Source organism: Eulemur rufifrons, chromosome 30, assembly GCF_041146395.1.
Source record: "Eulemur rufifrons isolate Redbay chromosome 30, OSU_ERuf_1, whole genome shotgun sequence".
NCBI lineage: Eukaryota > Metazoa > Chordata > Mammalia > Primates > Lemuridae > Eulemur > Eulemur rufifrons.
In genome coordinates this window covers 81,965,258-81,977,491 of record NC_091012.1, presented here as the reverse complement: position 1 = coordinate 81,977,491, position 12,234 = coordinate 81,965,258, and the positions used below count along the sequence as shown (strand labels likewise).

At 32.9% G+C, this 12,234-nt stretch overlaps 1 protein-coding gene across 3 annotated transcripts in view; it reads right to left on the bottom strand.

Annotated features, from left to right (window-relative positions):
• The window catches only part of RPS6KA6 (ribosomal protein S6 kinase A6), a 152,392-nt gene that overhangs the window by 46,629 nt on the left and 93,529 nt on the right, over positions 1–12,234 (bottom strand). For all 3 annotated transcript variants that reach the window (XM_069464365.1, XM_069464366.1, XM_069464367.1), the window contains 6 exons: positions 6,272–6,414; positions 3,563–3,633; positions 3,276–3,364; positions 2,411–2,469; positions 1,561–1,663; positions 440–570 (listed from right to left, as the gene is read on the bottom strand). In XM_069464365.1, coding sequence (XP_069320466.1) covers positions 440–570; positions 1,561–1,663; positions 2,411–2,469; positions 3,276–3,364; positions 3,563–3,633; positions 6,272–6,414 — 596 coding nt within the window. The remainder of the gene's footprint in view (positions 1–439; positions 571–1,560; positions 1,664–2,410; positions 2,470–3,275; positions 3,365–3,562; positions 3,634–6,271; positions 6,415–12,234) is intronic.

Sequence of the window (12,234 nt, the reverse complement as noted above, 5' to 3'; positions counted from 1 at the left end):
AAAAAGAAGTTAAAAATCACTTTTTAAAAAACTATTAAAAATCCAGTGGCTGGGTACAGTGGCTCACACCTGTAATCCCAGCACTTTGGGAGGCCGAGGTGGGAGGATCACTTGAGGTCAAGAGTTTGAGGCCAGCCTGGGCAACATAGTGAGACCTCATCTCTACAAAAAATAAAAAAAAAAAAATTAGACAGACGTGGTGGCATGCAGCTATAGTCCCAGCTACTGGTGAGGCTGAGGCAGGAGGATCACTTGAGCCCAGGAGTTTGAGATTGCAGTGAGCTATGATTGTGCCACTGCACTCTAGCCCAGGTTACAAAATGAGACCCTGTCTCTAAAAAATAAAGAAAATAAAAATCCATTAGCAATAACTAATAGAAATAATTATCCCCAAACCGATATATCTCTAAACTGAATAATGTGATTAAGTGGAATTTACCTGAACGATTGGTAATACATTTGCACTTGTGATAGGAGTGATTTTATATTCTTCTGCAATAGAAGTTGCAACAAAGCTGAATCCCTTGAAGAGTTGATGAGCATTTGCACTGGCTGGCAAACCAGGAGAATCTAATGTTCAAATAATTAAATGTAATTAGAACTACAAAAAATTTTATGATATAAGATGTCATAATTTTTTAAATATAAAGGAAACCATTAAATGTCACCACCTGACATATTATATGTTTCATTTATTATATATTTTCTGTCTCCCACCACTCATATACATGTTCCATGTGGTCAGTAATTTTTATCTGTTCTGTTCACTGCTGTATCCTCATTGCTTACTACATAGTAGGCATTCAATATTTGTCAAATAAATGCATGAAACACATGATACTAAAAGTAAACCACATTAAATTCTAAACTGTAAGAATCAGGCCGGGCGCGGTGGCTCACGCCTGTAATCCTAGCACTCTGGGAGGCCGAGGTGGGCGGATCGTTTGAGCTCAGGAGTTCGAGACCAGCCTGAGCAAGAGCGAGACCCCATCTCTACTAAAAATAGAAAGAAATTATATGGACAGCTAAAAATATATATAGAAAAAAATTAGCCGGGCATGGTGGCGCATGCCTGTAGTCCCAGCTACTCGGGAGGCTGAGGCAGTAGGATCGCTTGAGCTCAGGAGTTTGAGGTTGCTGTGAGCTAGGCTGACGCCACGGCACTCACTCTAGCCTGGGCAACAGAGTGAGACTCTGTCTCAAAAAAAAAAAAAAAAATAAAAAAATAAACTGTAAGAGTCAGAGTAACATATTTCATGTTTAATCTTCTACCCCCTACTCTATAAATCATTAGCATGTCAAAGGACTTATAAAATAAGAAAAAAAAAAACTGCCACCCTTTTCCCTAGTCCCTGCTCTTCTGGTAAATATTTCCCATTTAAAGCCTCTACTGGACAGGTGTTCAAATAATGTTGTACACAGAATCCATAGTCCTAGAAGGGCAAACCAATGCTCTGCAAACTTATCATTCTTTTAGTTTTTGACCTAAGAAGATAGTTTATTTTTAACTATCTCCTGGAATAAAAGCCCTGATTTTATACATAAACATGCATTAATTACCTTTAGGTGTTTTTGCAGTAAATTCAGGATCAAAACAAAAAGTATCATCTGGTTTTCCAGAAGCAGGCTTGAAAGGAGGTTGAACTTCTCTTTTATATAATTTCTAAGAGAAACAACAGAGTAACATAAAAACATATTAAGATTTTAAAAAATTATTATACTTTGTAAGGTAAAGCCGAATATTCACAGTCCTTAGTAAAAGACTCATAATCTCATAAAAGAAATTTCAACAGCCTTCAAATAGCTGTTAATAAAATTATAAAATTTTGAGAGGTAATGTTCAAAATCTAGCAAGGCCATTAAACACAGCAGTGATGCCACAAGTTGCATTCACAAAGGATAATGATGTACAATTTTGAGTATCAAAAACGGATTTGAATTCTCACTGATAATATAACCATACAGAATATATTACAATGTTGCCATGCAGAAGTAACTAATAATGTTCAAAATCAATAGACTATTTTCAAGAAATATATTTCAACTAAAATATTTTATTTTCACATAAAATATACATTAAATGTACTGTTTATGGCTCCTATAATTGAGTGTAAAAATTTAATCTTGTCTAACAATCTAACTTGCTAAAATTGATATGTTTTTGATAGACACAGAGAATATCTTATATGAAAGTCTTCTTTGCTGGGAAACCCCCTTTTTGAAAAGCTCATGGTCCTACAGTGGGGAAAAATTAATAAGGAATTACATTAAAGTAATTTTCATTCACTTAAATATGTAAACATTCCACTGACTTGTTATTTAAATTAGAAACAATGAACATATTTACTCTTCAGTTTTTTACTCATATTAATATAAAGTTATTCAATGACAAACTATATACTCGACTTACATTCCAGTCAATATTTGCAAAAAAAAGATGTCTTTTGATTTCCTCCACACCTTCTGAACCTATAAAAATGGAAATAATTTTTTATTGGTATGATGTTTTTTTAATCTTGCTCCCTGCCTTCCAGGCTGTCTGTAAACAAAAGTATAAATATTTCACGGATTCCTTGAAGTGAAAAGTCTATGATTTCTTATCTGGCATTTTATTTTATCCTTTCACTTTGCTAGGATAAAAAAAAAATTGATGTTTGTATTTAACTACAAAGGGTATCATGAAATACTAAAGTGTTTCCCAAATGAAATCAAAATAATGTTCAACATAACATTAAAATGTAAGTATATTTTCTTTTATTTATAACTTATATAATGACCTCATATTTATATGCCAAATTAGAAAGTACAAAGGAATAAAGTGAGATTGAAATGTTAACACAAGGACATAAATAGGATAATAGGATCATATCTGAACCCAGGGAAAGGATACCAGAAAGTGCTCAAAAAACAAGCAGTTATAGAAACACAATATTTACTTTGAAGACTATTGGGATAGACAAAATAATTATATTCAAATGTCTAAAAAGATTACCCATATAAGGGAAAGTTCTATGAATTATTTAAAAAGAGATTATCCATATTATATACAAAATAATATATGTTAAACAAAAATTTTAATTAACTGGACTACTTCATTTTTAAATCATGGATATAACAGAGTTTATTGCTTCTGGAATGCAAACACAAAATGAAAAATTCCAGATATAAACATATAGCAACAATAATCAATGTAAATTAAACCAGAATACATAAAGATATAATTATCCTCCCAAAAACATGTAGCATATTGTTATAAAAGCTAAGAAAATAAATACCCAATCTATTTGCTGGATTCCTTTTGAATAACATCCTTAGAAGACTTTGTGCTTCAGCACTAAGAAACTGAGGCATTCCAAGTTTTGCTCTGGAAAAGAAGAGTTTAGAAAATTTCACTTAATTCTAGCCACATTTCTAACAATGGCAAGTAATGTCCCCTATATGGTAGGAGAAGGGGAAGAGTGTGAAAAATGTTCTTTTGTGCCAATTTAAAACCACAATAAATTTCTCAAAATAAAAAGCAAAAGATTTTTTTCCAAAAGAAAAAGAATGCATTTACACTTACTTCAGTATCATATTCATGGTCTCATTTCTGTCTTTACCTTGAAATGGCAGAGTACCAGTAAGCATTTCAAACTAAAACAAACAAAAAATTACCACATAGTCAATTTAGCACAAAACTTAGAACATATAATAAATTTACTTAGAAAAAAAATTGAGACTTGTACTGCATGATAATTAAATCATGCAGGATCTACATGATTGATGGCGGGTCAAAATGGGACCAGAAAACTAGGTCACTTCAGGATATATACTTCTGGTACCCCCACTATATACATAGCTCAACTGATAGGTGACCTGTAGCAGATGAAACCAATTTATTTCAGTTCTAATTTGGCTAAGTTCCCAAAGGCAAAGTAATATGAAAATACATACAAGGCATTTTGTTTTAAAACAAAGATATACTTTTGAAGCAAATGTCTAATAATCAAGGAAAAGGAAAAATAAGCACAAAACCCTTTCAAATTGATACATGCCCAAGAAAGATTTAACCATTTTCATTCCCTCTATTCCCCCAAAAATAGGAACTAAAAAAAGAGCGGCAGAAGAAGCAGAACACACATACATTTGCCAATACCTTTAAAAAAGAAAAATATTGAGACAGTTGTACATAGCAGAAGCAAAACATTTTCCCAACAAGATTTGATTCCAATGCAGATAACTAGAACATTAAATGATGGTATATAAAGGGGTGGGTGTATACATACATAATGAGTGCGATATGCATCGTCTAGGGGATGGACATGCTTGAAGCTCTGATTCGGGGGTGGGGGGAGAGGGAGCAAGGGCAATATACATAACCTAAACTTTTGTACACCCATAATATTCTGAAAAAAATAGGTCTAAAAATAAAGATCATACTAGCTCACTAAAGAGAAGTTTTCATGTTTCTCATATTTAAATCTCCAACTCAGTCTCAAAAGGGCTTTGGCCTCAGTCCTTTATTCATTTATCCGAACTCACAACCTAAGTTAGCTTATCCATTCAATTCTCTCCTGTATCCTGATGACTCCCAAATCTGCTGTTCCAGCCTTAATCTCTCTCAAGCTCCATTTTTCCTTCCAGAATCTTTAGTAATGGTGAGCCACCAGAGACTAGAGGGGTAGAGGTAACAGTGGCAGGGAGAGAAAGAAGAAAAGGATAGTGTATCATAATCACACTTTCCCTCAAAGAAACTAAAAGCTGAGTACATATAGCAATATGGTAGTCAAATGATTCTGATTCTGTCTCCACTGCCCCTCCTAATTTATCACCATCCAGAGGTTAGCTACTAACCTATAGTAACCTATGCTACCTGTTAAAAATAAATTCTTTCCCACTTCCAAAACCAGCTGTACTCAACTCTCTCTTTTCTACTAACCCGCCATTTTTTCAATAACCTAAAGTTTATAAAATTTTAGAAGTATCTTAATCTTTGACCCTTCCCCTCTGTTTTACCTGTGTCATTTAATCTGTTACTAAGGTTAGTCACTTCCTCCTTTGTAATGTATTTAAAGTTTCATCTTTTTTACTCTATAATCTTACAACTGTTTTGTAAGGAGACATTTTTGGTCTTCCTGCTTCTAGTTTATTTTATTTCCAATCCATTTATATAATGCTGCCAAGACTAATCTTCCTAACCTGCAATTTTTTAACTGACATCCTGTTTAAGAATCTATAATAGCTTCATACTATCCAGAGAATTACATGCAAATGCTCATAGGTTTATAGGTTCATTTCCTCCACCTTTACCCTCATTCTCCACTACTCTAGACAAACTGGTTCTCCAAGCCTTTGCTAATATAATCACAATACTCTCCTTCTTGACATGAAACTATTTAAATTTTATCCATCCTTCAGGGCTTAATTTAAGTTCTGACTCCCCCAGTTTTCCTACATCAACTTATATTAAGTCTTCTCTGAACTCCTAAGCTGCTTCTTGACAGTTTATTAAGCTACTCCAATTGTTTGCCCAACCAGACTGTATGCCTTCTTGGGTCTTAGAAAATGTCTAATACTGTACTTTGAATCAGTTCCCACCCCACAGCCCTGCACAAATGCCAGGCTTATAATAGGAACTTAATATATTGATGTGTCATACAGTGTGCCATTCAGTGATAAATGGGCAACATGAATCAGACCTCAAAAGCAAATTATGTCTGATTCAATAGCTATTCATCTATCATCCTACTGACTATTGCAAATTCTATGCTTTAATTTCATACCAAATTAGTCAGTCTGTATTAAGCATCTACTATATGCTCACTATGCTAGGTACTGTGGGAGATAAAAAGTAATATAAAACATGATTCCCCTCCTCAAGAGGATTATAATCTTTCTAGGGCATGTTTGAAACTATCTGACAATAAGACATTAACTGTTAAGATGCTAAGTTATGTGGTATCTAATTAAAATCCATATAACTGTTAAACTCAGCATTCTGAAATCTAAAATCTGACAGACCTTTTTCTAAGTTTCAGATATGGATATTTTATATAACAATGCTGGAATTCACATTTTCACTAGCAATTTTAAAAGAAATCAGAACACCAAAACCCTAATTCTCATTGTATAGCAGCTAGCCAATCACAAGTTTTTAAATGTTAATCATGAATTTTCAGAACCCATTTCTTACCTAACTCATCCCCAAATTTAAATTAAAATAAAATCCTAAGTAATATTAGGATTGGTAATATCATATATTGGCATAAATAAGAAAAATAATGCTACTTACCATAAGTACACCATATGACCACCAGTCAGCACTCTGAGAATGGCCTCTCCTATTTACTACTTCAGGAGCCATATATTCTACTGTACCACAAAATGAGTAGGCCTTCTTTTCTTGATCTACCGACTCCTTGCTGAGCCCAAAATCTACAACAGTATCACAAAAAATATATCTGAAAAACTTTAGAAAATAGAAAACAAATGCCCATCAATTCATGAGTGGATTAGTAAAATTTGGTATATGTATATCATGGAGTATTACTCAGCTATAAGAAATAACGGTGATATAGAATCTATTTTGTTCTCCTGGAGAGTGTTGGAACCCATTCTATTAAGTGAAGTATCCCAAGAATGGAAAAATAAGCACACATGTACTCACCAGCAAATTGGTTTCCCTGATCATCACCTAAGTGCACATATGGGAATAACACCAATTGGGTATCAGACAGAGGTAGGGGGTGGGGGGAGGGGATGGGTGTATACCTACATGATGAGTGCGATGTGCACTGTCTGGGGAATGGACACGCTTGAAGCTCTGACTCGGGGGGATGGGGGGGGCATGGGCGATATACATAACCTGAACTTTTGTACCCCCATAATAAGCTGAAATAAAAAAAAATAAATAAAATAAACTATTACACTAATAAAAAAAGAAAATAGAGAACACCAAAAAACCCCAAAATAATGTATTAAACATTAAAACTATTTATGGATGGTCTACAATTATTCTTAAGAAAACCCTTGTGAGACCAATAATGGAAAGCAGTCTGTATTTCATAATGATACTCTTTAAGAGCATTTAAAGATTGCTCAGTTAAATCTTATCCTCTAAGTACATGCCTTCAGGTCTGTATTAGAATATTATGCAACAATTTTGATAGAACAATTAAATCAAAGTTGTAACATTATCTAAGTTTTAAAATAGACTATGACAAATCAAAGATAGCACCTTATATTTTTTAAAATATTTAAAAAAAACAAATTTTGCTTTGGCTTTGGTGAGCTTCCACTTTTGTTCAAAACCTTCAAAGAGCTAAAGGTATCAATATATAAAAATCAATCTTATTTCTATGTAGTAGCAATGAACTGAAAGATTAAATTTAAAAAGTACATTTATAATACCACCAAAAAAACCGAAACATGAAATCCATATTTATAAATATATAATCCAAAGTATAAATATACAAAATGTATGTAAGACTTATATGTTGAAAACTAGAAATGCTGATGAAACAAATCAAAGTAGATCTAAATAAAAGGAGAGATATACTGTGTTCATGGACTGGAAGATTCAATGTTGTTAAGATGTCAATTCTCCCCAAACTGACATATAGATTCAATGAAACTTCAATAAAAATCCCAGCAAGATTTTTTTATAAAAATCAACAAGCTGATTCTTAAAATTTATATAAAAAGGAAAAGAAAATAGAATAAACAAAATAATTTTAAAAAAGAAGAAAAAAAGTTGAAGGGCTTACACTACCTGACTTCAAGACTTACTTTAAAGCTATAATAATCAAGATGGTGGGGTACTGGAGAGAGGCTAGACATATGTATCAATGGTACAGAACAGTATCCAGTAATAAATAGACTGACATATACAGTTATTTCTCCTATAATGGTTATTTTTAAAATGTAAATTTGCTCCAATGCAATAGATATATTAGCAAACAATTTGAGCATAACACGAATTTCAGGTTGGCTTATATGCGATTTTATCTGCAAGAAACATGCGGTGAACACAGAAAACTGCACCTAGTTGAGCTTAGTCAAGTAGAAATACATAAAAAGCACACATGCACAAACCTTAAACATCTACCTGCTACTTCAGTTCATTGTGTTTGTTACGAGCCACTCCTGTCCACCTTCAGTGCTACAACTTTCCTTCCAATTTCAGATAATCTACCTTCCACTTCTTTATTATAATTTACAAATTGCAACTTTTATGACACCCACTTCAGCAAGCAAACTTCAGGTCTTTTTCAAGGTAAGGTACCATAATTATTGTAGTCTTAATATATTTATCATTTATAACATGCAAAGCAGGGCTACCATTTTTACTAGCTTTCTTTTTTAGGGTGTCACTTACTAAACATTTTAATGTTACACCCGTTACCCCATTTGGCAGATAAGTCCTGTGCTTTTTACTATGATGTTTTGTATAATGTAGTGATTAAGATCATATATGGCACATTATAACAGAACTGGCTGTGTACTGTCAATTGATTTCTGACAAAGGTACAAAAGCAATCCCGTGAAGAAAGGACAGTCTTTTCAACAAATGGTGCCAGAACAAATAAGGTATTGATATAGAAAAGTCTATCCTCATACCATAAGCAAGCATTAACTCAAAATGGATAACAAACCAACATGTAAAATCTAAAACTATAAAACTTACAAAAGAAAACACAGGAGAAAATCTTTGTGATCCTTTGTTAGGTAAGGAGTTCTTAGGTACATCAAAAGTATAATCCATAAAAGAAAAAAAGTTGATAAACTGGACTGCATCAAAATAAAGGTCTTTAAACAATATTATTTAGAAGATAAAAAGAAGCTACAGACTGGGAGAAAATATATTCAAATCACATATCTGATACAGGAATTTTATTCAGAGTATATAAAAAAACTCAAAATTCAATAAGAGTACAATCCAATTTTTTAAAAGGGGCAAAAAGATCTGAACAGACACTTCTCCAAAGAAATAAACATGAAAAGATGCTCAGTGTCATTAGTTACTGGGAAAATATAAATCAAAACAATGATGAGATACCACTTCATGCCTATTAGAATAGCTAAAATAAAAAATACTGACAATATCAAGTACTGGTGAGGATGCAGAGCAAACAGAGCTCTCATACATTGCTGGTGGGTATGCAAAATGGTACAACCACGTTGGAAAAAGAGTTTGCAGGTTTCTCATTAACTTAAATACACTTACCATATGACCAAGTAACCCCAATCTTTAGGTATTTACTCAAGTTACATAAAAATTTATGTTAACATAAAAACCTATACATGAATGTTTATAGTGGCTTCATTCATCATTGCCAAAACCAGGAACCTGTGGTACCACCATTAAATGGAATACTACTTAGCAATTTAAAAATGAGTCATTGATATACACAATGATATAGATGAATCTCAAATGTACTATGCTTAGTAAATGAAGCCAGACTCAAAAGGCTATATATTGAATGCCTCTGTTTATATTACACTATGGAAAAGAAAAAAAAAATGGGGACATAAAGTAAAGAGGTGGTTGGCTTGGGGTAAAGAGAGCACTAATTTTTAATGGGATAATATGGGGTTAGGGAACTGTTCTATATTTTTATTTTGGTGCTAATTACAAGACTCAGCATTTGTCAAAACTTGCATAACTACACACAAAAAATGATTTTTTTAATTAAGCTAAATTTTGAGAAAATTGCAGATTCATGTGCAATTACAGCAAATACTACAGAGATCCCATTTACTCTTTACCCAGTTTCCCCCATGGTAACATCTTGCAAAACTGTAGTATGATAACACAGCCAGGATACTGATGTTGAGGTGGTCAAGATACAGAATAGTTGCATCATCAAAAGGGATCAGAAGGATAAATTTTACTGTTTGTAAATTATACCTCAATTTTGAAAATAAAAAACCTGTAAACACTATTTTGCTCTTTTGCAATAAAATATCACCATTAGCACTTAATTTTAGGGCCCCTCAAAAGTGAATTTCTAACCATGCTCAATATTTTCATTTAAAAAATCACTTATCCTTGTATAATAGCTTAATGCATTATAACTTTCAGCATAATTTTTAAAAATCTTTTCAATGTGCCACTATGTTCTTTCTCCATATTTTGAGACTTCTAACCTCTGTACATTTCATTTAGTAAGTTAAATGTAGTAAGAGCTAGTCTTCAAGATCAGTGCAGCAGAACATAATATAGTTTGTAGAGAATACTGGCTTCTCTGACCATTCAAGAGAGAAGGGAGAAAAGAGAATTTTCTTATCCTTCCATTACCTTTCAGAGATTCATGCCAATCCATAGACTTTCTGTCCTATACTATTTATGACAAAACTGATATTTTAACCCTAGAATTTGCTCAGCAATCAATTTACAAATATTTTACAATTATAGAACTGGCTACAAGATTAAATAAGAAATATGCTACACCAAACCACTAATTTGAAAAGAAAATAAAATGTAGAATTCAACTATATAAAGGAAGGGATTTCTTTGGGGAGGGGGGTGAAGGACAATATTTTTACATCTTTGTAATCTTAAATGACTGTTTTATAAGGCTTTAAATTTTAAAAGCATACCAGAACACAATAATTTGATGAGTATTTGCTATAGTACACCATGGAGTACTACTCAGCTATAAGACATAATGGTGATATAGCACCTCTTGTAGTTTCCTGGATAGAGCTGGAACCCATTCTACTAAGTGAAATATCCCAAGAATGGAAAAATAAGCATCACATGTACTCACCATCAAATTGGTTTCACTGATCATCACCTAAGAGCACATTTAGGAATAACATTAATGGGGTGTCAGGCAGATGTGGGGGGGTGGGGATGGGTGTATACATACATAATGAGTGCAATGCACAATGTCCAGGAGATGGACACTCTTGATGCTCTGATTTGGGGGGAGGGCAAGGGCAAAATACGTAACCTAAACTTCTGTACCCCCATAATATGCTGAAATAAAAAATACATATATTTTTTTCTTATGTACACATTTTTCTCTTAAATACTCAGTTCAAGTACTGTTTGATTTACATTTCTGACCACTGTACATTTTTTCTTCCCTCTATTTACAGATGTTACCCCTGAATTATATCCTTCAGAAAATACACTATAGCAACCATGGACAGTTCAAATCAATTCTGTTTTCAAGTTATAGATTTAACAAAATATTAAATATCTTTTGTAAACAGGCAAGTCATATTATATAGATTTTATATAGATTATGCGAGGGATGAAGAGTTCAGGAAAAAATTAATTATTAAGTACAATATAAATAACATATTAGCAAATATGCAGATACTTAGGGGTATCCACTCATTCTACTGATCTTTTGCTGTACAATCATAATCTCAATATGAGGCAAATCAGGCTCAAAACACAGTTATAACAGGAACCTTTCTATAGTCCATTGCCATTCCAGAGTAGCCTGCTAAACATTAGATCCATTTCTTATGCCTGGAAGATTTCTAAAGTGGACAGGTGAAAAAAAAAAAAAAAACGTATTGCCATTTCCCTAAGATTATTCTGAGAAAACACAGAATGCTGGGGAAGACCCTGCCTAGATGAGACATTCCTAAATCACTGCAGCCCATATACAGCCTACTGGTATCAATGACAAATAGCGCTAGGTTTGGTACTTTTGACTATAATATTCAAAATGGAAGGAAGGAGATAGGAAGAGAAGGATAGGAGGGAGGAAAGATACAAAGAAGGTAAGAATGGAAGAAAAAAGAAAGAGAAAAAGAGGAACATAATAGAAAATAAATTAAAGGAAACAATGAAAAAGAATGAAAAGGAAAAAAGTTTTAAAATACTTGCTGTGAATGGTTATACTTCAACCAATCTCACTGGAATACTGTAAGGTTAAATCTATAAGTTTACTACTTATTCCAAAACCTTGAATTAGGTTATAATCATAAAACTGTAAGTTACCTAATATTTACTATTTTTGCTTTGTACCACTGTAAGGAAAACCAATTGAATTGTGTGTGTGTGTGTGTGTGTGTATATATATATATATATATATATATATAAAGCACATTTTCTTCTTGTTACATGCCTTGTGTCCTGTGCTTATAAATTAACACTGATCTTATCTATTCTTCCCTCCTTAGCCAGTTTAAGTCTCTAAAAGCTACAAAAAGCAGAATTCAAATTCAAATTCTAACTAATTCTTGGAATCATTATTCACCCAATTAACCTTAATGTTGTAGAGAGATACA